A 24308-nucleotide genomic window follows, 5' to 3' on the forward strand; every position below is an offset into this window, starting at 1 on the left:
CTCGGCTGAGAGAAAAGTGACTGGCCCAGAGTCACCCAGCTAGTCTCATGGCTGAATGGGGATTTGAACTCGGGTCTCCCCGGTCCTAGTCCAGCACTCTAACCACTACACCACACTGGCTAAATGACATTGTTCAGAAAAAAATCTGAAACATAATTTTTAACAATGTTTCATGATTTTTAATTTGATAACCAGAGCGGGTTGGTGGAATACGAGAGGGTGCTGATTCAGGACCTGTGTGTGGAAACAGCAGTGACTCTGCCACAGCAGCACACAATGACAGCTCCTCACCTGCTCATAAGAGGACATGACAGATGCAGTTAATTGTGGAGTACACAAGTCTCTTTACTAATTCTAAAGTTAACATGGGTAAGAGCTTCTGACAGGTGTTGGAGAGACTAAGCATACTCTTTTTGCCAGCATTCAAGATGTCAGTCGTTGATAGATTGACCTTCAGGGTAAGGGCACCGGCTTCAACTGGAGAGACTGAGCATGCTCCCTTCTTGCTCTCTTCTTGCCAGTTCTCTAGGCCTTTCACAGAAATTAACATTTGTCCTTGGGATGCACTATTGTAGTCATTCTTCTTTATGTTTCAGAGTAATTTTGTTACATAATTGCACATCCAATCACATGTGATTTTTTTTTGCAGAATCTGGATTGCATCGCTTTGATATTTTAATCAGAAATGAAAATCTGATAGGGGTTTTGGGCAGAAAACGATAAGGAGCTTCATTTAACCATACTGAGCATGCTCCAATGCTTTTGAGCATGCTCAGATGCACAGTGTACCACTCGTTGATGCATAGGGCGAAGTGATACTACACCGGCCCCTTTCTCTGCTCTTCTTCGGTAAATTAGAAGCGAATGTCTTTCGTCGGCTTCCGTAGGACCTGGTGACGTACAATGCAAGCGCCTTGAAGATGCCGCGGATGGCTGGGTTGGGGAAGATCTTGTTCACGCCCTGGCAAAGGGGTGCTCCCGTAGCAGGGCAGGTGAGGGCGAGAGCGACGGGCCGTTTGTTGGGCGTGGGTTTCCGAGCTGCCCAAAGTCCTGGAGGCTGGGTTCCTTTGCGGTGCAAGGAGGTTGCCCGTTGCGCCCTTTCAGTCTCCTCCTCTCCCCCCCATGTGCGGTCCATTCCCCTTGCTTAGATCTGGATGTAACACAGAGCAGCTTCTCTTTGTTTTATGGGTGAGGGCTTTGTGCCATTATTCGTGGATATTGGAAAAGCTTTACTAACAGGTAAAGCTTTTCCATTGTTAAAAGGCTGTGTATTTTTTTCTATTTCAACAAGATTTCAACAGTGCCTATTAACATAACTGAAAAGAAAAAAGAAGATAAAATCCCTTAAGCATATCCAGGAATAGCTTCACCTGTTGTTTTCTGCCTGTGATTCCACTCTTAAAGCTATACAGCCACTGTTTATAAAACAAAAACCAGCTAACCGGAAGTATTTATGGCAATGATCTGGACGTACCTAAACAATCCTCTTCTTCCTTGGAGGCACTCAGGGTAGTATTCATATGCCCCCCCACACACACACGCATCTTTATCCTTGGGTAATTTGTTCTTTTACCCATGAGGTTGGTTAGGCTTAAAGATAGTATGGTGCTTGGCTAAAGGTCACCCAGTGAACAGTGGCTGAGTAAGGATTTGAGCCAAGGTCTCCCTAGTCCAGCCACCTAATGGTGCAGCAGGGAAATGACTTGACTATCAAGCCAGAGGTTGCTGGTCAAATCCCCACTGGTATGTTTCTCAGAAACACCTATACCGGGCAGCAGCAATATAGGAAAATGCTGAAAGGCATCATCTCACACTGCGCAGAAGATGTCTTTGGTAGAATACAAGAGGGATTTACCATTGCCAACTACTGGGCTTTGTGGTCGCCAAGAGTCGACACCTATTCTACGGCACACTTCTTACCTTTACCTCCCTAGTCCAAGTTGTACATCAATAATTTTAAAACTGTAATTTTGGGAAGCTTTGGAACTCCTCTGAAGTGTTTGAAGGGATTCCTCAGTAATAAGCAAGGAAATGCTGGATCTTACCTTGAAAGATAGCTTGCCCACTGTGAGCAACTTTCTGCTATACAGGGTTGGGTGTGCTCTGAGAGATGTTCTTGGTTACGTGGGGTGATACAGTGAGATCCAACAAGCCTGTCCAGCAAGCCAAATGAGTCTCATGTGTGACCTAGAACGCTCCCCAGAACCCTCTGCAACACCCAGGGGTTTTGGCAAGATGAGTTCCTGTCAAAAAGGTTGTTTGAAGGTGGAAAATCTGAAAGCCTATTGTGTTGTGCCGCTATTAGTCTCTCTTGTATTTCTGGCCCCAACAGGTGGTGGTAAATAGTATATTTAGTTTTGATTGGAAAGATCTCGGTTAAAAATAAGTTTCTGCATTACTATTAATTTAGAATACTTATATACTGCTTTTCAGCAACAGCAAAAAGTTCTCCAAAGTGGCATTCTCAAAAGAAGGAATGAGGAGGAAGTTCCCTGTCCTGAAGGGGCTCACAGTCCAAAAAGAAGCATAGAAGAGATACCCGCAACAGCTTCTAGGAGAGATGCTATGCTGGGGTGAATGAGGACAGTTGTTCTCCCTCTGCTAAGTATAAGAGAGCCACCACTTTAAAAAGCATCTCTTTGCCCAGTTGGCAGAGCTGTGATGCTTAATGGATGGGCTTGGGCAAAGCACTTCTAGATTTGAGCACTAGTCTAATTCAGTACTTAACTGAATGGATTATACCACCTTTCAAGGGAGGAAGGGTTGTGACAGATATGAACACTAACTACTGCAACAGGCCCAAATGACATCCCTGTTAAATTTGGGTGTGGGTTTGTGGGGTGGTAGCAGTAAATGTCTTGAGAAACCATCTAGCTCAGTAGGTGGATTGTGGTGCCATAACAAAAGTTGCTGGGGGGCAGCTGGTAATACTAAAATGGCATTTAATGGGAGTAACAATTTGAAATTAAGGAGGTGATTAGAAAGTATATTGAAAATAATTGGAATAAAGAATAGCTGGGGTGGGGTCTCAAAAGAAATACTTGGAGGCTACATTGGAGTAGTATGCTGACACTGTCTCTCCATATGTGCTCCTATAAAGGAGCTGTATTTACCCACCTGCTTCTAAAGAGGGTTTGAGAGACTTCTCTTAAGCTCTTGCCAGCTGGTGCTATATTGGCATTGCAACCATTCTCCCTTTAAGCAAGTTTCCCCTTTTGCCTTTACACCCTTGATATTTTCTTGAAGCTCTTTTTGGGCCAGTGGATATTTCTTGTGCTTTTTGCTTGTAGCATCTGGCACACTTTTCCTCTTTGCTGATAGACAATTGGAATTCTCTTTTATGATCTTATTTCCCATTGAAATGTTGACTTCTTTTTTCAGTTAATTAATGTTGTCACTTCTAGTATGTTGCCTGTTGGGGGTTCTGATGCTTCTGCCATTGAAAAGTGTCTCGAAAGTATGTGTATGTGAGCTTGCTGGCTCCACTGGATGTCTTCTAATGCTTGCAGCATTGGGATGAATAATGCATAATAAAGTAGGACTGCTGTGTTGTTGCTCCCTTCCCCAGCAGAAGACACTTCTACCAGACTTATCAGTTGGATTCCATGTATAGTTATTCAGAAGTAAGTCCTACTAAGTTGAATGGGACTTACTCCCAAGTAAGTGTGCAAAGGATCACTCTGTACAACAACTACTATTTGTATACCACTTTTCAACAAATGTTTCCAATGTTTCCATACATAGAGAAATAACAAAGATGGATCCCTGTCCCCCAAAGGGGGCAGGTCTATCTTGTGTTTTCTAAAAGAAAACACAAAATAGACACCAGCAACAGTCACTGGAGGTACTGTGCTGGGGGTGGATAGGGCCAGTTACTAACCTCTGCTAAATAAAGAGGATCACGTTAAAAAGGTGCTTCTTTGTGCAGTTAGCAGGGGCAAGTCAGTCTCTGTAAATAAGTCTCTCCATTGTGCTGTCTTTCACAACTTTTCACTCTTTCCCCTTGTAGTTGTTTGGCTGGCATTTGGGCCGTTTTCTTCAAACCAGCCTTCCATTGCTGACACCAAAGGAACTTCTGGTGAAGCTCAGGAAGAAAACTGGCTACTCATTTGTGAACTGTAAGAAAGCTTTGGAGAAATCTGGTGGTGACCTCAAAGAGGTGAGAACACATGCTTATACCTGGTAAAACTCTTGTTTCATTTCACTGACACTTTTGACATAACTGGATGTTTAAAGTGCTGTGGGACATAAGGAAGAGAATGGTACTTCAAGCCATTTTTAAGAATCTAATTTTATGGCTTGCAACCCTGTGCAAGCTTATAAGGAGGTATATCCCATGGTACTCAGTAGTCCTCATTTCTGAGCAAGCCTGGATATGATCTAGTTGCAAGTCAGTGTTGAAGCTAAGGTTGCAGTCCTATGTGAATGCATTAATGTGGGGTGGACATTTTTTACGTTTCTAAAAATACAGATGTTATTAAATAATGCAACATAATAAAAAAAATATCAGTACAATAGCGGGCAAAGTGGGCAATTTCAAAATTCAATTTTTTAAGGTGTGATTATTAAGTGTGTGTGTATGCACTCTCTCATACATAGTCCTGTTGGTTTATAAGCAGGGGGCTAAAATAAAGCCAAAATACACACATGAATCCAAACAAAAAAATCCATTTCTTAATTACAGTGAAGTAGAAAAGTGAATTCAAATTGCTCTGTGCAGAAACGTTCACCCGAGAATCGGGGAAAAAGCAAACAAATTGTGATCATGTAAATACTTGTATTACAAAATGTGTTTCACAGTGCAATCCTATGCATATTTACTCAGAAGTAAGTCCTACTGTATTCAATGGGATTTACAGCCATGTTAAGCATGCATAGATTTGCAGGCTCAGCATATCTGAAAATATTTATATACTGCTTTTCAATGAAAATGTTTTCAAAGCAGTCTGTATACCAGAAGGAATGAGAAGGTGGTTCTCTGTCCCAAAGGGGTTCTAAAAAGATATGCCATAGAGACACGAGCTGCTGGAATGGGTGTGCACGAACCGGTTTGGTGGTCTGTTAACAGACTGCCAAACTGGTTCAAAAGACCAGCGTTCGAGCTGGTTCAGAGGCGGGGAGGGGATTGCTTTAAGGCGTGGGGAGGGTGTCCTTACCTCCCCTGCAGTGTTTCCCCTGCCAGTGCTGCTGTCAAAATCCCCAGCGTGGGGTGGCTGTACACCCTCTTGCCACCCCAGTCAGTGTAATACTGGAAGTGACTGATGCGTGTGCGCATTTCACATACTAGCCACTTCCAGTATTGCACTGACCAGAGCGACAAGACGGTATACAGCCACCCCACACCAGCGACTTTGACAGCAGCGCCAGTGGGGGAAACGCATTGGGGGAGGTAAGGATACCCTCCTCACGCCTTAAAGCAACCCTCCCGGGAGTGCATGGAACTGGTTCCGTGCGCATCACTAGCTACTGGAGAAACACAGTGCTAGGCTGAACAGAGATAATTGCTCTTCCTCTGCTAAATATAAGAGAGGCACCATTTTAAAAAGGATCTCTTTGCTTAGTTAGCAGGGGTTAAATTAGTATGTAAAATGAATCTGGATGCTGCCAGATTCATATAGAATTTGGGTGTGTCTTGGAAACATCTGTCTCATTATAGCATCCTCTCTGAAGCTCTTTCACTTTCAAGCACCACCAGATTATGACCAGCTAGGCTTAAAGTTAATGTATCCTCCCAGACATATGGGACGATGCTACTCAGACATTTGACTCTTCCATATCCATAAAGTCCCGGCATGTGGTAAAATAAGCATATCATTGAGAAGACTAGGTGAGAACCCTTCTTCCTGATGTTCTCATTTTCCATGTGCAGAGTGTGTTTTATATGGGAGTCTGTGGAGGTCTTTGCTGCCCCCTTATTGTATCCTGAAGTGGTGCAGTCTTGGGGGGCTGGACCGTGCACTTTTGTTGAATGTTTGAATTGGTCCTTTGTGGGACCAATGTGGGTTAATGTGGGTATTACTAAACTGGTTGCTAAATTTTTATATGGGGCTATGAAACTGACCTCTCGTCATGGGGTTTTATGAGGCTGATTGTGTATCTTTTAGTTATTTTATGCTGTATATTTATCCATGGTAACAGTCTAAAGTTTTAATTTTGTTTGGCTTATGGCTATAAATAAAATGATTGATTGATTGACTTGGTCCTTTGTGCCATCTTTGAGCAGTGTGTGTCTCACATTTTGGGTCTAAATATGTCTTCCAAGGCTGAAACCTGGCTACATGAGCAAGCCCAAAAGGAGGGATGGAGCAAAGCTTCCAAACTGGAAGGCCGGAAGACCAAAGAAGGGCTCATTGGGCTGCTGCAGGAGGGAAACTCGGCTGTGATGGTAGAGGTGAGCAAGAAAATGCCTTGGGGTTGGAAGGTGAACTTTGCTCTTGGAGCAATATTTGAACTGCAACAACCTGTTCTTTCCATGTGACTTCTAGAAGAACATACTGGATCAGTTTGCCATTGGTCTTAATGGCAGATGTGCCCCTTCGGGGCATGTAGTAATCCATTATGAGGATTTACTATGGAGTATAGTAAGGTTTGTTTTGGACACTAATGCTGTAGTTTTACTGGTGTAGACAGTAGTTCTTCAGTGAACGGTAAGCCACCTTCAGGATACAAGCTGTAGGAACCTTGCTAAAAGGTTGAATGCCTTCCCTTCCCTGCCCATATATTTGGGGAACAAAATGCCATCTCATCCTCCAATTGCTTCTTCTAAATTAATTCCTACCCCTTGGGCAAAATGGCAGCAGCTGACTAGGTGATTCAGTGTTGGTGATGCTTTCCTGCCAGGTGAACTGTGAGACTGATTTTGTGGCCCGAAATGCCAAGTTTCAATATCTGGTTCAACAAGCTGCAGTTGGAACAATGCTGCATTATCAGGGGATCAAGGACCAGCTAAGTACGTATGCCAAGGTAAGGGTGACACAAAGGCTTCTTAATAATAAATACTTGTCATTCTAAGACACTTTGATTTTTGGCATGTCAAAGTATGTTGTGTTTATGTGTGATTAGGGAGGTACACGAACCGGTCCGGAGGCCATTATAGAGGCCTCTAAACCGGTTCGAACGTGGCCTGGTCCGGCGCTGGGGGTGTGAGGTTCTTTAAGGGCAGGGGGTTGCACTTACCCTTCTTGCTGCTTTCCCCTCGCCAGCACTCCGTTCTTTCAGAATGTTTTTGGGGCGGCAGTGTTCCTCTCTGCCGCCCCTGCCCCCGTTATTGGCTGTAAAGACCAGAACTAGCGATTGTGTGTGTGCCCGCCACCGTGTACAGTTGTGTGCGCACGCAACGTGCGCACGCAACGTGTGACGTGCACGGCTGTAACAGGCACACTCACGATCGCTACTTCCGGTCTTTCCGGCCAACAACGGGGCAGGGGCAGCAGGGAGGAACGCCGGGGGGGGGGGGAATCGGCAGGAGGGGTAAGTGCAGCCCCCCCCGCCCTTAAAGGGAGACCCCTGCCAGCGCCGAACCACATCTCCACGGTTCTGTGCACATCCCGAAGTGTGATGTGCATCTTCCTGTTGAGTGGTTTTTAGCAGGCAATTGCTACATGAGCAGTTAAAGAATTGTAGTGTTGAATGTCCTAGTACTTTCTACACTAAAGATGCCAGTGAGCCCCAGGCAGGATCAGGATTCTTCATCCATTTTGTGCAGACTCAGCCAGAATAGAGAGCTCACGCTGAAGTTCTTTGTGCCATCAGAGAGACCTCTGGAGCTTGTGGGTGCTTTGCAGAGAGTGCCTGCCAAATCTTGTGCACTGCTTCTGACCAGGCATGGGCACATTTTCCCTATGCCAAACAAGAATGCTCCCCAGAGGCTTCTGCAATAATGCAGAGATCCCTAGGTCATGCTTGTCATTGGTATACCCTGTCCTCTGATAACCCCAGAGCACTTTAGGAAAGTGCGAAATGTAGCGCATACATTTTGCATAGGAGTGGCTTTGGCTCAGCTCTAGTTTGCTCCATAATTGATTTCCAGTGGTGCTTTTTCTTTCAAAAATATGTGTTTGACTCTCAGAAAACGTACTATACTGTACTTTCTTGTTGTCCCTGCACGTTTCATCTGTGTAAGGGTATTTGTTCTTTCTTACTTGAGTCCTTGTTCTTGCTCAGGAGGTAAGAGGAGACAGTAGGGAAAGTGTTTTATCTTTGGAAGAGGTCATACTCCAGGTCTTGTCTGTCCTCCTAGTGGGCCGGAAGTTGGTGTTGGTGTGTGTTCAACTAGAGCCGATTCAAGCACCTTTTTCTTTTGATGTAAAGTGAAACTGTAAGACTGGCCCACAAGTAAGAACACACTTCTGTTTGTGAAGCAATGCGTCATGCAAATACTATGAATCCATGATTGGCTGAGGCTGTGTGGCAAACCTGGATTTACGGCTGTGTGATCTGTGAAAAGGCCCTCAAGGTCATCTGTCTGCTCACTGTCCCAGTCATTTGGAAAGCATCAAGTGGTCATGCCTTGCAGCCTTTATTCTCTCTTTCTTTCTCTTTCTCTATATATATATATTTAGAAAGTCCCATTTGCTAAATATCGCCTGCCTTTTGTCACTCAGTGGTATTGCTTTCTATTTCACTTGACAGGCTGTAAACTCTGATTTTCCCCTAAGTCCAAGCAGACCTTGGACTCAAAACTAGGTTAGCTTTTCCCTCCAATAGGGCAGTATGTTTTGCCCCTTAAGCCGGGCCCACCCATGCAGCAGAATGGGGTGGTATACTCTTGAAGCAGAATAACAGACTTTACTATTTCAGACTCTGCATGAGAGATTCCTTTTTCTTTTTTTTTTTTGCACTCTTCCACATTAAAAAAACCCAACAACAACGCTGCTGCAAAAGTAGGCGACACCTCTCTCTCTTCTTCTCCTCTTTGAGCCCTTTCTCACGATCACGCGAGAGGGCTTCTGGGCAGGGAAGGCAGCAGAAGCTTGCCTACCCTGCAGGTGGTCCAGCTGCTGGGTTCTGGGAGGGTCAGGGTGCATGATCCCGCATGCCCAGACAGCTTGCTCTTTTCCCTGGCAGTGCGGGGGTTGGGATGTGTCATCCCTGCCCCCAGAACTCCCACAATGCACTGCGTGAGTTCACGGAGCATTGTGGGGATACCCCCAGTGGCAGGCGAGTGCCTGTCAGTGTTGCAGCGTTGGCTGAAAGCAGCCAATGCTGCACATAAATAAGAAAATGGGACTAAGGCCGTGCTTACTCCCTTAAGCTCATCTTAGCGGCTGGCTTGGCAGGTGGGTTTGCCGCTGAAGCGCCACCGAGATCTGGTACGATTCTGGCGGTTCTTGGCTGGCTTAGCCCAGTCTTGGCTGCAAGTGAGAACAGCCTCGGCATCAACTGAACAGCTTTCTAGACAGCTTTGAAGTCTAGCTCTGCATATTAGGACAGTGATTACAACAGAGGGCCTGTAAATTCTTGACTTTGATGTAAATTGTCCTTTTTCTACTCCTTTTGTAGTACTTCTTGAAATCTGATGAGCTTTTTCAGCTCAAGGTGGGGCCTGATGGATCCTTGCTTAGCAACCAGCTGGCTCTGGCTATTGGTAAGTATTCTGTGGCTAGGAAAAGAGGAGGTAGCACATGGCAGCCATATTCTGTACTCATCCTCTGCCAATGCTGTGAATGCAACAGTTCTTGAAGAGAACTCTTGGAGTGCATTTTTCCTGTACCCACCTTATGCAGGAGTAGTTAAACGCTCAGGTTAGCCTAGCAGCAACATTTTCTGCTTTCTGTTATTTCTGCATGCCACTGTTTATCTTTGAAACTGCAATTAACTGTTTATGAAACAGTGGTCCCTGATCTTGTTCATGTATTCCCTTTCTGGAGGCTAGTATAAGGGCAACAGCAAAAGAGATGAGGCCAGTTCAGAAGTCACGCAAAATCACAGTTAAATCGTGGTTCCTCATAGCCTCCCTGAGCCTCAGGAACATGCGCTTCCCAATTGCCTGCCCATGCAAGCCTTCAAAGAATTCTGTTTCCAACTGAGGTTTCAAAACGAACCAAGACTAGCCTTGAGGTTCAGACTGACCCATCTTGTTTTTTCCAACCAGTTATCTTGAAGTAAACAGAGGTTTGAACTGGCTTTTATATCTCTGTTTATTTAAGCAGAGGTGTCAGACTTGGTTGTTGGCCTACAACTCTATCATTCCCAGTCACAGGGGCCAGTAGCCAGGGATGGTGGGAGTTGTAGGCCGATTACAGCTGGTGGGCCACAATGACTCTCTAATTTAAAGCAAATTGGTTGGAATATACCAAGATATCAGTTGGTTTGAATTTTTCTGAGGTTCACACCGCCAGGGGAGGGAGAAACATGCTCACAAAACCAAAAGCAGCTGCAGAATAGAAAATGTATTCCAACATGTTTCTAGAAGTCTCTTCCTCAGGGAATAGTCTCACTGGACTGTCTGGAAGAGATACGTTCCTGCCTAAATCCTGTGTCTTCCAGGCAAGACTGTCAGAATATTCCCTGAGAAAGATATTTATCGAAACACATCAGAATACGTCCGTTCTGCAACTGCTTGTGGTTTGAGGTTTTTTGCCTACTTTTAGCTGCCATTGATCCTCCATGTTTTTTTGGAAGCACATCCCCCTAAAGCTTGGGAATGTGTGGTGTGGAACCAAGATCTCAACTGTGAAGTTCACATGACCTCTGAACCACTCCACTAAAAATCATGGACAGAACCAAAACTGGTGCTGGCTCTCTTCCTCAAGCTGCACCAGTGCTATGACTAGACATTTCTGTGCTCAGGGCAAGTGCCCACTTCTGTACCTCCCATCACTCCTCCATACACAGAACTGCCAACAGAAGTGAGTTGAGAGTGCTTGTGGACCTTTACGGGGTACTGCGGCCGCAATTCAAAGTGCGTCATTCTGCTCCTGTTCAGAAGCTGCTATATTTAAAAACAACTGCTGGCTGCTGTTGCCTGTCTCAGATTTTCTTTCCTTGCACTCTTCTGTGGCTGAGTGTGTTTTGCAGGCACAAGGGCGATGTGAAACTGATTGGTGCCCCTCTGCCTGGCCTGTTGCTTATTATTATTATTATTATTATGGTATTTCTTAGAGTATAGTTTTCCTAGAGGAAGGAAGAATACGCAAGTTTTGAAATGTGTTGGGGTGTGGTGCTAGGTGAGAAGGGGTTGAAATCGGCAGTAACATCTGCCTTGTGGTCATTGGTTTTACCCTTCTCATTGTTCTACTGTACGGCAATTTAGAGCCAGATTGCTCTTGAGCAGGCTGCTTTCATGGTCTCGTTCCAGTCTTCAGATCTTTCCCTAGTGTCATTTTGGGTGCAAGGTAGTCCTGATAAACTGCTATCAGACCAGTTTTCCCCATTATGTAGTAGGGTAGGGTATAAGAGAGTAATACTACTACTACTACTACTTATTATTATTATTATTTATTTTACACAGTCAGACAGGTGTTATTGACTGATTTGTTTTATCCAGACATCAAGTCCTTCGGGATGCCAGAATTTTATTGTCAATGTTGTTGCTGTTATCGATATCTATTAATAATAATAATAATAATAATAATAATAATAATAATAATAATTCGATTTCTATACTGCCCTTCCAAAAATGGCTTAGACTTGAAGATGCTACAAGTTTAAAGAGTTGTAGCCAGAAGTTGTCTTCTAAATTGGATTCCCTCAAGCCTCATATGCAGCTTGCCATGTGCTGTGGTCTAAGTTTGCTGAGATAGTCTTATAATAGTACTATTGCTGCAACTCTGAAGACTAGAAAAATTACTTTAAAATTTTGTTCTGGAGGATGCACTATTATTATTATTATTTTACATTTTATATCCCGCTCTTCCTCCAAGGAGCCCAGAGCAGTGTACTACATACTTAGGTTCCTCCTCACAACAACCCTGTGAAGTAGGTTAGGCTGAGAGAGAAGTGACTGGCCCAGAGTCACCCAGCTAGTCTCATGGCTGAATGGGGATTTGAACTCGGGTCTCCCCAGTCCTAGTCCAGCATTCTAACCACTGCACCACGCTGGCATTAGATACTGTGCTGAAAATAAATTGTGTTCTTTATGGGATGTTCTAGCCACAAAGCAAGTTTGTGTTCCATTTTCTTTTGAGGAAAGTGGACAGGAAAAAATTGATGGATTTGCCTTGTAGCTCACTGAAACAAAATATTTGTAATTTTTTTTGGTGGTTCTTATAAGGCAGGTTCAGGACTCTCTCCAGAAATTGTTCATGCAGAGGAAGCTTAGCAGATAAGCCTATGCTTGGCTTGCAGAAGATCCTAGGTTTCAATATTTTGCATCTCCAGTTAAAGGATTGTAGGTCCTAGAAGGGCTTGGAAAGATCATGCCTGGGACCCTGGAGGGACTTCTGAGAGTCGGCTGTCATGGGTCTCAAAACTGTGGCTCCCAGCTGTTTTTGGACAACAACTCCCATTATTCTCAGTCACAGTGTCCAATAGCCAGAGATGATGGGACTTGTAGGCCAACATCCGCAGGAGGGCCACAGTTTGAGACCCCTGAGCTAGATGACTTGTACAAAGCTGCCTTATTCTGCTAATAATATCGCTCCATGCTTTCTCTAAAGTGCAGAGATAGTGAGGAGCAAGCAAGCACTCTGAGCTTTTCCAGCCTTCCCTTCCTGGACAAGCTGTGGCAGGAACCTTAAGCATTCTTTTTGAACAAAGCAAAGCTGCTGGCCATGTGAGCAGATTAATGTGTGTAGTTCAGCTCTTCGATACAAACCGTACCATTACCCAATGCTTATTTCTTGTTCTGTGTGGTGTTTTTGTTTTTGTTTTTTTAAGGCAAGCTGGGAGAGAACATGGTTATTAAAAGGGCAGCATGGGTATCTGTGCCGGAGAACTTTTTCATTGGCACTTACATGCATGGAGCGCTCTCGGAAAGAAATCCATTGCTTTCTCATATGATGTTTGGCAAATATGGTGCCTTGGTGATCTGCAGCCCCTCTGAGGAAGGCCAGAAATTGAACTTCGCCGAGATAGGATGGAGGCTAGGCCAGCATGTGGTGGGCATGGCCCCCCTCTCCGTGGGCTCTCTAGAAGATGAACCTGGTGGAGATTCCGAAACAAAGATGCTTGCCCAGCCGTACCTCCTGGACCCCACTGTTTCCTTGGGGCAGTATATTCAGCCCATGGGCGTCTCTGTGCTAGACTTTGTGCGCTTTGAATGCGGAGAACATACAGAGTTGCCGGAAGCAGAATAGACAGTATTTACAAGTGACCTGTTCCAGCTGGTTGAAACTGAATGAAATTCCTGTTGGTTGGCCTTACAATCCAAATACTAAATGTGAAGGATATGTGGCTGGCAAGTAAAGTATGGCAAATGGATGTTGATGTAAGAAATAAAAAGTTTCTGATGCTCATCCTGGAGTGATAGTACCAGCAAGGACGAGAACTGTGTCTAGTGATTCAAACTGCTTGCATGTATTGTCTTTGTAAAATGAAAGCCAGGACCTTTAGCTAATAGCAAATGGGAATGGAGTGGGAGGAACCATTTCTGCACATTGCAAAGCCAAATTCTGCAAAGCTGGTATGAGTAGAAGACATCTGGAAGTGACGCATTATCTAAATATTCAACTGGAATTGCAGGATGACCAATACAGGATCTATAATTAATAACTGCTATTATATTAAATTAATCAGAAACCAGATAGTAGCAGAAGTAGTTAACATTGATTTAATACTAATTTAGATTTTGTATTGATATAGCAAAATAGGATCATAGTGGGTTCAGTAAAGTTGGAAGGATGGATCTCATTAAATACCCCTGGCAAGGCAAGTTGGGATTGGGTCCATGGGCTAACTGGAGGGATCTTGGAGAGTGGAGAAAGTCCTTGCTGAAGCCTTGAAAAACCCCTGCTCTAACTTGGGGCTTTATCAGTGATTGCTTACCTTTTTAAGCCCATTTTCAGAAACTTGAGCTGTTTCTCTTATAAACATTATGAATTTGACATTTCATTAAAAGTCAAATTCTATGACTTCTTGTGGAGTTACGACCATTTAGTAAGCCTAAGGTGATATTTCCAGAAGTATCTGCTTCTCTCTCTTGGCTCTTCCCCCAGCAGACCACTCCTGGTATTAATAGCAGAAGGAGATAGGAGTTGTTGAAATACTCATGGGGGGTGAGAAGTACTCAGACTAGAACGATAACAGCTGCTTGTGCCAATTCAGACATCCGGAGGTCCAGCTTAGAAGGACCTTTTGTGCTATTCTCTAATCTAGTCTGCAATACTTGGCTGGCCATGTGTGGTAAAGGTGCCACTGTAATGCCAATGCAATGTGAACAGAAGTGAATAGCTGCTGCTTCCTGACACAATCCCAAAGCAGCCTAGAGCATGACTGTGGAATACAACAGCGGCACCTGCAGCTTCCCAGTTAATTCACCAGACAGCCCACTAGTTTTCATTTGCATGCCTGTATTCTGTGGCTGATGGCAACATAAAACAGACAATGCATCTTTCTGGTCTAGGGCTGCAAGTCCTTCACATTCCTGTCTCCCATGCTGTGCATGTGATAGTCTACTGCAGAGCTGCAGACCGTTGGCGCTCCAGTTGTTGTTGGACTACAGTTCCCATAATTCCCAGCCATAGTGGCCAATAAGCAGGAATTATGGGAACTGTAATCCAACACCTGCAGGAGAGCCGAAGTGCTGCAGCCTTGGTCTCCTGCATTCTGGCAGCCCCTGTTAATAGTGGGTCCATACAGCACTGGTCTCCATAGATCAGTTGTGGGCTGCCTGTTTCAGCTGCCATGGGATGTAGTACAGGCTTGCATGTTGCAACCAGCATGAAAAGCCTAAATGGAGCGCTGTAAGTATTCAGTGCCTGAAAACATCAACATGCATTGATAAGGTAACTCAGACTTTGTAACCTATATTAATTGGTGTATTTTGTAAAATCCTAACTTTGGAAAGGGCACTGGAAATTCTGCTCATGTTGCAAGGAGGTGGTTGTCCATCCAACATGTTTTCAAGTCTGTCTTTAGAGCTTTCCTGACTAACAAAGCGCCAGTGCAATCATGTGTTCCCGACTAAGGCTGTGGCTGAACATGTCATGCGGGCGGGTGGCTGATTCCCCCTTCCTTTTGCAGCAGCTGCCTGTGCCTTCTGAAAATGTGTTTCTGGGGCTCAGGGACATATTTTCAGATGGTGCAGGCAACTGCAGAAGGAAATGGGGGAGAATCTTCCCCCACCCCACCCCGCCCCGTATCCTGAGTCTGCAATGCAGCACTGGCATTTTGTTAGTCAGGATGTCGGCTACTGAAATAACCAACAAGCATTAAACGAGCTACGGAGGGAACTGTTTGCTTAGAAACGTCTTCGTTATGTTTTTGTTTTGGCCATTGGCCGTAAATAAAGTATCGTTATGTTTTTGTTTTGGCCATTGGCCGTAAATAAAGTATCTAGTTATGTTTGTATGGGGCTGGGCTTTATTATGTCTGATGGTAAGATGCTTTCTCTGGAAGTGCTGCAGAAATCAGCCAGACACTCCCTTGCCCATAGAGAGCTAGGAGTTTGCCATCTCAAGGTCAGACATGGAGGACTAGAGGATTGTCCTAGTTAGAGTGGTTGGAGCTCATCCCGTCCATTCTCTTCAGGAGGATGCATTCAAGTACATTTTCTTCACACACTTCAACTTGCTTGAAGCTCTTTTTGTAAAGTGCTTGCCTCCACACCATAGGAAAACACTGAAAAGTGACCCTACTATTTTCTCTTACTCCCTACAGGGAACTATAGTTTTGTGGGACAGCTGAAGGGTTTTAAAAATCTCTGTATTATTTTAGTTGTTTTAGGATGTATCCAAATGATTAGAATCTCTGAGTTCCTGGGTGAATTCTGGAATTTTTCTTCCTCCTCCCCTGCCCCCTAGGCACCACTGAAATCACAGCAGGAGGCTAAACCAGGCCGACTGCACCCCCCACTAATCTGTAGTAACTCTATAGACCCAAGGGCATGGGAGGCGGTGCAAACTAATCAGCCCAAAACACATAGTAGGGAGGCTGAAGTGTTGAAAAGACACAGTTGTTACCTGATTTTAGAGCTCCTACATGTGGCCTCAAAAGATCCTTTGTAGTCCCAGTATACCTTGGGAGTGGCACAAGTAGGGTGGAGTGAGGTGTTAATGGCAGTAAAGCAGATTTTAATGTTTATAATATAGGCATACACTCTTAGGCTTGGTTTACACAAAACAATCATCCCCACTCAGCAGCCTTTGTGTGGCTTAGATTCCTAGTAGCCAGTGCCACTGTATGGCTACTTATTTGTATGGAGCAAGCCTTGGCCAAGAGCACAGAAAGCTGCCGCCGTTGTAGCTGCTGAGCTTCAGTAGCCAAATCTGCTCCATCCGAGTTAGTGTTCCCAGCAATGCAGAATCATTAAGGTGAAATGTCTTCTTTTAACCTGGACAGCATCAGCCTTGAATACAGGTGCCCCAAAAATAACATTCAAAGCACAATTAGGCACAAATGTGATATAGAGTTGAAAAAGTGAGAATACAGCTCCCTCCATAGACCAAGTTGCTTCTGGACACAGAGCCTGACCCAAGTAGATGAGGACCAAGTTGAGATGTCTTATTCTCTTAAAAACTCAGGTTTTTTTCCTTCAGAAAAGCCCTTTTCCTTTCTTTAGGTTAAGCTGTTTCCAGGTGGGGAGAGCAGCAAACTCTTCCCTGGAAATTGCGAAGACTCTCACAAAGTCTTGCTCTGACAGGAAATTCTGGTGGAAAAGAAAACCACAGCTCTTGAGTACATAAGGAAATGATGGGGCATTGGCAAAAACAATAAGGCCCCCATATAGCTGAAGGCAATCACAACTACGTCCCACAGAACCCAGTGGAATTTATCATGACTAGCTCAAGTCCTATTATTCTCAGTGGGGTTTAATCCCAACTAGGGTTTAGTTCTCACAAGTGGCCGATGAGGAGGTTAACCTGTTTCTAGAGGTATGATTTCAGATCACGGGTTCAGGGGAATGAATGTTCTTTATGCAAAAACCAAAATGCCTACATATAGTAAACTAGTACATCAGGGATAAATCTGGGCCAGAACCCTCATCTCTGCTAGTTTTCTATGTAGGAAGGGAGGTGTGTTTGTGTGTTTTAAAAGGATCCACCCCATTTTCATAAGCAAAGTTACCACCTCCTCAGTTATTTGTAAAAACCAAACTTAACTTGACAGGAACTGGACTCTGGGACTGTTGGAGGCTTTGCGAGAGTTCACCAGGTATTTCCTCATGTATGTTGGAGCCTACCTTTGTAACCAGAAGGACTAGAGACACTTTTTAAGTTGGAGTTGTCAGATCTTGAATTCTGCACCCAGCCAGGGGCGTAACTACCATTAGGCAAGGGGAGGTGGCTGCCTGGGGCCCCCCACGCCTCGAGGGGCCCCCCAGAGGCAAGTCACTGACTCCCCAACACCTGACAAGCTTCGGTGCCATGGAAAAGCCAACCCCAGGTTCGGAGCAAAGGCGGCATGCATGCAGCAAAGTCCTTGTCTGCAGAAACAGCTCTGAGCCGGGAGTGCTCTTCCCCATGGGAGGGTGGAGGGACGGGGTTAAAGCGAGGGAGTGGAGTTTTCTAGAGAAGCTGGCATCATGGGGATATGAGAGTGAGTGCACTATATATTGTGAAGTGTGTGTGTATGTATCAGCGAGGGGCCCATTTTAAAATTTTGTCTCTGGGCCCACTCCAGCCTTGTTACGCCCCTGCACCCAGCACCAAATTGTATGTTTGTATCACAGGCCTAATAATTAAGGCTGATTCCTTCCTAAGCACTGCAGTAAAGACTTGAAATAACACAACTTGCCTCTTTCTTGGCAGGGTCCACATCCTCAGGTAGTTCATCCTGGCTTCTCAGCAGGACTTCTAGAGGGTATGTTGGACAGCTGCTGCTATTGCTCACAGTCCCAGACTTTGAAGAGAGGGATGCATCGTTAAGATCCTAAACAGAAAAGGGTCATTTTTCAGTGCCATCTGGATAGCAAGCATTACGCCCCTATTCCCCCAATGTTTTGATATGAGAGACACTTTTATTCTGAATTAAAATAGAAGGTACGCTTCACTCTTATATCCTGGCAGGTTTGTTTTTAAAAATAAGACTTGTCTGCTCTTACCCCCTGCGCCGTGTTCCTGCATAAGCGACTGTTCTGGGTGTGTTTCTCCTGAGGGTGGGTCACTCTCTTCTGTGTCTCAACGTTCTGAGTGATTGCAGGGTTTATGGCATCCGCTGTGAAGATGCAGCACAACTACCCACCCCACAACAGAGGCAGATGGGAAAGAGGCAATGGCTTATTCGGGAGGTGGGCACTTGGGCTCCCAGAAACCTGACATTGAGGCTCTACACATGATTGGTGTGTAAAGCCGGGAGGGGGTTAGAGGGAAGAGCAGGTCAAGCACACAAGCAGTAGTCGAGCCCTAGGCGGCCGGATCAGCTGCCCGCACGATAACTGGCTCCGTCATGGAGCCAGTTGGGGCTGTGGGGTTAGGCCCCCCCAGCAGTCCCAGAATACCCCGTGCGAGTGTGTGGGGCATTCTGGGGGAGACCCTTGTGGCCAGGAGGCTTTTTGTCATCTCCCAGTCAGGGGTCTTCTCACGAGTTGCCACACCGCAGCGATTCACGGTCAGAAAAACGGGGTGAGTGGAGTGCTCGCTCCGCTGACCTCGTTTATGGGGAGGGCTACTCTGGTGGGCTAGCTGCCACTGAACCACCGGGCTCGCCCACGTCCCTTAGCCCGGTTTTCCTCCATTGTGTGAAAAGCCTCATGATTTAACGTTGTGGTACACAGCTTGGGAATGACTGTTCTCTCTGTGCAGCAAGGCCCAAAAGCTGCTCTTAATCCTGGGCTGCTAACTGACTGGTGGGAGAGCAGCATCGATGGACAACCTTACCTTGCCTGCCTCACACAGGATGCTGCGGCGTAGATTGTTAGCTGCATGAGGGGTGTATCAGTGTATGTGGAACTAGGTAGGAGAGGTGGGGCAGCAGACAAGAACGCAGAAGGGACTCAGAAGGGTGTTGAAGCTGGCTTCTCTAGTAAAAGACTTTGCTATATACTCCTGCTTGATTCTTGAATGAGAGCAGACCCCACTTTAAATAGTCGTGGGCGGGATAGCCAACAGGGAAGAGTATTTTCCTCCAGCCAGCTATGGGCAGTGTTTCTCACTGGGGAGGCAAACCTTCCACTTACAGCGGTGATTCTGGCAATGTTGACAGCATCTCCCAGCTCCTCCTTCAGCTGCTCATATGTCTTCCCTTCCTGTAAGGATACAAACAGCCGGTTACCTATGGAGTTAGGGTACCCGCCTATTAGGACACTGGGAAAGGAGCTTTTACTCACAGATGTTTAGCCCTGGAACCCATTTTTAATCATGCCAGCCAGACCAAGCTTTGGGAAAACGTAGGAGGAAGAAAACAAAAGAGCCCCTCTGGTTCAGTCCAAAGACCCATCGAGCACAGCTTCCTGTTTCCAGTAGAGCTACCCAAGTGCCTCTGGGGAGGCTTTGAGAAGAACAACCGAGTTGGCATTCTGCCTCCGGTTAGGTCAGATGCACAGCCCTTGCGACACCTTTTTCTTGAATGGCTATTCCTATTTAAGAGGACTATGTTAGAACATAGAGCCTTTGGATGGATAAGGCGGTACAGAAATGGAATAAATTAATTAATTAAATAGGAGGCTGTCCTGGAGGCTAGACCATCCCACCTAGAGAACCAGATTGTGGCTCACAGGATAAGGAACATGAGTCAAAGTTGTCCCATTGAAATGAATGCCTAACCTTTTAATTTCAGTGGGACTACTAATTTTCCTTATCCTGTCCACCTATATCTTCATTTTGGATTTAACCAGCCAAGTCCATTGGTCAGTTCCATTCAAACATCAAAATAACCAACTTCATTGCTTAATTTTAACAGAGGCTTCCTGTCGTCAGCCCCTGAGATGTTAGAATTTTATTTCACACATTACCTGGGTCTGTATTTCTTTCCCTATGTAGATTTGCTAGAGATAAGAGTGCCTCTGAACATGTACAAATGCCTTTACACAACTGCTGAGGAGCTACCAGCAAAATCCTCATACATCTGAGGTTGGAAGGACTAGAAGGCAGGACCTCAGATGTGACTTCCAGGCACATGTGAGACCTAGCCCCTCTCTTTTTACATTGGCTGTGAGCCCTCCCCCTCCATTATTTAGGAATATGAGGACAAAGGTTTAGGCATGGCTTTCACTTACACTCCACTGGAATGGATCCCAAGCCAGGAACCAGCCTGTAAAGGTGGGTGGCTCAAAACCTTGCTTGATGATCAAGATGGGGGTGTCGGTCTCCCGCCCACTGGGGTGGGTCTGCAGATATTCCTGAGCCACTGTCAGTGCTGCCTTCCTCTCTACTTTGTTAGCTTCTCGGCCAATCCATAAGAAAACCTGCAAAGGGAGAAACAATCATTCCAAGTTGCTCGTTTGAGTAATGGGGAGACAGCTGCCATGGAAGGAAAGAGCTAGCATTGTCTTCTGAGACCACATTGTCGAGACTAGGGCCTAGTCATTGCTGAGAGGGTCAACCTGTGTCTGGGCTGAACCACCTCAAGTGCAGATGGGGGTTCTCATGGGGACACTCCTCCATGCAAAGAGCAATAGCAAACTAGCATGCCAGGAGAAAGCTGCCTCTGCGACACACCAGTTTTCTTTAGGGTGGGGAATGTTTTTAATATGGAGGAACACTCAACCACATGAGCCCTCATCTGCAGTTTGAAGTGGGAAAGCCCAAACCCGGGTTTTGCTGTGCATCTGAGCACTAGCCCTAAGCTCCAATTGTCATGCTCTGCATGGGGGCACTGCTTTCCCACTGAAGGAGGGTGCCGTGCTCAGTGGTTAATGGAGGAAATTCAAATTGGCAAGTATGTCTGTTTGTAGCTGAAGAGACGAGCCTTTAAAAACTCTTTCTGTTTGCCAAACCACATGAAATGTCACTAGTTTGGGCAGATGACCACTTCTGCTAAGGGAGTGGGCGATGGTAAGCCAGATCCCCATGTCCCACTGCCCAAAATGGCTTGCTGCCGCCACCACCAAGTCCTAAACTGAGAAAAGCTGCTCATCCACACTTTACTTTGGGATCTGACAATCCAAGCACCCAGCCAAGCACCCAGAGGGCTGGCTTTAGCCTGGGAGCCTTAGTGGGTGGCTCATGGCATATCAGGGCTATAGGTGAAAGCCTGGGGAGTCTGGCTTTGGCTGTAAGGACATATTGAGGTCATCCACACAATCAAAAACTATGTCCTATCTGGGTTTGGGAGCTGTGCGCACTCCCAATTTTCAGTTGTGTGGAAGCAAGATTAGAGGAAAATCTGGGTAGATCTTCCTCCTACCTTGGCTTCCACACAATCACTTCTACCCAGGTTTTCCTCCTACCTTTCTTCCACACAAACAAAAATTGGGAGTGCACACAGCTCCCAAACCTGGGTAGAACACAGTCTTTGATTGTGTGGATGACCTCGTTGTGTCAGATCAAAGGTCCCTCCTGCTCAGTACACTTTCCAGCAGTGGGCAGCTATATTCTGCACAGCAGCACACAAATACAGCAAGATTGTGATTGCTATCCTATCAGTAGCAAATGAATTCTGAAGGTGGAGATTCCATTCCTAAAGATCCTGCTAATAAGCTTTGATAGGCTTATCCTCCACAAAGTTATCTAAAGAATTTCAAAAGCCATTTTTAAAGACGAACATTAGATGCTTAACCGAATTTTGAGAGAGGCAGTTCTGTGGTCTGTTGAACTCTGGGTGTTTCTGCTTTGGGATTAGCCCTCCTGCTCATGCTTTCTTCTGACCTCCTAACTTACTCTCTCAGCGTGCAAATCAGACAATAAAAGGATATCTTAAACCAAGGATTCTCAGCACTGGGTCCCCAGATGTTATTGGACTTCAGCTTCCATAATCCCCAACCAAAGACCACTGGGGTTGAGGATTATGGGAGTTGAAGTCCAATAACATTGGAGACCCAATGTTGAGAATCCCTGTCTTTAACAATACCATAAGCCTTTCCTTCTAAAGAAAACTGAATGGCTGCCACATCCCTTCAAAAGGCTCCTTCGAGTTTTGAAAGATCAGCTCAGATTTTAGTGGCTGTTAGATTTCGAAAGACTGCCTGGAACCTCCTAGCACTGATGGGGAGGGAAATAACAGCAGGAAAACCAAAGAGAAGACATTAAGTACATTACCAATACCAGAGAATGAGAGATTTAGAAACTCTGGAAAGTTCCAGAGTTTCCCACCCCAGCCACACCTGGTCCCATGTATCCAGCAGCATAACATCACTCTCACTGAGATCATCCTGGGTAAAGTCAGTTATCTCGATGACTACAAAGCGTCCAGTCTTGTTAGAGCATTCAAAGAGCCGAGGAGGGTGATCAGGGACTTCCTGCTGAAGCCTGCAAGACAGCAGTTGTTTGAGAAAGTCCCTTGGTGTCTCAAATCTCCTTTCACAAAGATGGTGGGTGGGGCCCCACCGAGCATATGAAGTTGCCTTCTCCTGAGTCAGGCTATCTAGCTCCATATACTTTCTGTTCAGCTCCCCAGGGTTCCAGAAAGGGGTCTTTCCCAGCCCTATCTGGACATACTCAGGATTGAGCCTGGGACCACCTTCTGCACACAGTGCCGATGCTCTCTCCCTGAGCTACAGGCTCTCAGCATAAGCTGCCACAGAGAGAGTCAGACCATTGGTCCAACTAGCTCAGTCATGTCTGCTCTAACTGGCAGCAGCTCTCCAGGTTTTCTGAGTCGGGTCTTTCCCACACCTACCTGGAGACACCTGAGACTGAACCTCAGACCTGCTGCCTGCAAAGCAGGGAAGCAAATATACTGGTGCAAATGTTTGTTTAGGCCTGGGTTGCAACTACCTTTTCTCGCTTGCGTAGGAGGCTTTGCCACCAAGCAGCTCCCAAAATCCTGCTGACTCTTGCCCTTCTGCTACAGTCTCCTGAAGCCCATCGCAGAGGGTTGCAGCTAGCTGCTTGGCCATTTCACGTTCATCGCCGCTAGAACCCTGGCATGAGAGAAACAGCAGTTAAAAGGTGCAGAGCCAGCGAGCCACACAGATCACAATCACGTGCATGGGTGCTGCCCAAATGGCCTTCAACAAGATCTTGGTGTTAGGCAACACATTGCGGTCATTCACACAATTGAAAACTGGGAGCTCCTTGAGCTTGTGTGGAAGCCAGGTTGGAGGGAAACCTGGGTAGAAGTGATTGTGTGGAAGCAAGGTCGGAGGAAAACCTCCCCAGACTATCCTCCTACCTTGCTTCCATATAATCCCTTCCACCCAGGTTTTCCTCCAACCTGGCTTCCACACAACTGAAAATTGGGAGCACACATAGCTCCCCACCCAGTTAGAACACAGTTTTTGATTGTGCGAAGGCCCTCTTTAAGTTGGACATCACCAAAACACCAAAGAAAAATTCATTTCCCTGAGTTCTTTGGCCATCAGATGCTTTAAACATGTTTGCACCTGAAGTGAAACGTCAGTGTTTGCACTGCTCCTCCACTCATTATTTAAGAAAGATGTACTGGGAGGGAGGAGCCCCCTCACAAGTGTGGTCCCTTCGCTGCCCACAGCAACAGCTTCATTTTGCTGCCTGGTAAAGCATTTCCTGTGTGTGTGTTCACATGCCACTCAGTTTCCCAAAATGCTCTCAGCTGCTATGAGAGCTTGTGGAGCCATTCAGTGGGGGAGCGGGTGGAGGGCTACATGAAGCACCCCAGCCTTTGAGTATCCCACAATGCACCGTGCACTGAGTGTGGTGCATTGGGCGATTTCCCCCAGGAGACAGGCGCTCTGGGTGCTTGTCTCTCCATCTTCCATCTCCTCGGGCTAAACAAAGCCCAAGGAGACACATGATCTTTGAGCCTGGGCTAAAGCGCACTGGCGACGTTAACCCAGGTTAAAAGCCGGGCTAGACATCACTGCCCTGCCAGGATCGGGTCTGATCCTGGCAGTTTTCACCCACAGCCTAACCCAGACTGGGCTTCTCTAGTCTGGGTTAGGCTGCACGTGAGTGAGCACAGCCGCAGTGACTTGTTCCTTTTTTAATGAATGCTGGCACTATCCCTGAGTGTCAAAATCCATACCAAATATTAGATCACTCCACTAAAACCCTGCCCTGCTGGTTCTGGCTTTTGAGATGTATTCAAATACTGTTCATTCATGTCTTTGTGAACCCTGAGAGCCAAAGAATTTGGATTTAAAAAATAAAATTAACTAGCTGACCCCGCACAGAGCATCTGCGCAGCTGTGC

General features: G+C 45.8%; 2 protein-coding genes across 3 annotated transcripts in view; one reads left to right on the forward strand and one right to left on the reverse strand.

Annotated features, from left to right (window-relative positions):
- The first annotated feature begins 787 nt into the window (after positions 1–787).
- On the forward strand, positions 788–15450 carry TSFM (Ts translation elongation factor, mitochondrial). Of its 2 annotated transcripts, none has more exons than XM_053295005.1 (6): positions 788–992; positions 4010–4159; positions 6263–6391; positions 6841–6963; positions 9502–9586; positions 12820–15450. In XM_053295005.1, the coding sequence occupies exons 1-6, from the start codon at positions 921–923 to the stop codon at positions 13236–13238; spliced, it is 978 nt and encodes a 325-aa protein (XP_053150980.1). In that variant the 5' UTR covers positions 788–920; the 3' UTR covers positions 13239–15450. The 2 variants fall into 2 exon arrangements, with proteins under 2 accessions (XP_053150980.1, XP_053150981.1); XM_053295006.1 differs by lacking the exon at positions 788–992 and adding an exon at positions 1040–1188.
- AVIL (advillin) overlaps positions 15444–24308 on the reverse strand; it is a 41898-nt gene continuing 33033 nt past the window's right edge. The window contains exons 15-20 of the mRNA XM_053295004.1: positions 22914–23059; positions 22301–22445; positions 20255–20443; positions 19217–19285; positions 17836–17970; positions 15444–16747 (exon numbers count right to left, since the gene is read on the reverse strand). Of these exons, the coding sequence (XP_053150979.1) occupies positions 16634–16747; positions 17836–17970; positions 19217–19285; positions 20255–20443; positions 22301–22445; positions 22914–23059 (798 nt within the window). The 3' untranslated portion in view covers positions 15444–16633. The remainder of the gene's footprint in view (positions 16748–17835; positions 17971–19216; positions 19286–20254; positions 20444–22300; positions 22446–22913; positions 23060–24308) is intronic.

The sequence above is a fragment of the Hemicordylus capensis genome, chromosome 2, assembly GCF_027244095.1.
Source record: "Hemicordylus capensis ecotype Gifberg chromosome 2, rHemCap1.1.pri, whole genome shotgun sequence".
NCBI lineage: Eukaryota > Metazoa > Chordata > Lepidosauria > Squamata > Cordylidae > Hemicordylus > Hemicordylus capensis.

Bases quoted from the DNA above. Each gene is read 5' to 3' on its own strand.
- TSFM (XM_053295005.1), top strand. From the start codon at position 921: ATGCCGCGGATGGCTGGGTTGGGGAAGATCTTGTTCACGCCCTGGCAA. The intron at 4,160-6,262 runs GTGAGAACACAT...ATGTCTTCCAAG, and splicing joins CTGGTGGTGACCTCAAAGAG to GCTGAAACCTGGCTACATGA. The intron at 6,392-6,840 runs GTGAGCAAGAAA...CTTTCCTGCCAG, and splicing joins ACTCGGCTGTGATGGTAGAG to GTGAACTGTGAGACTGATTT.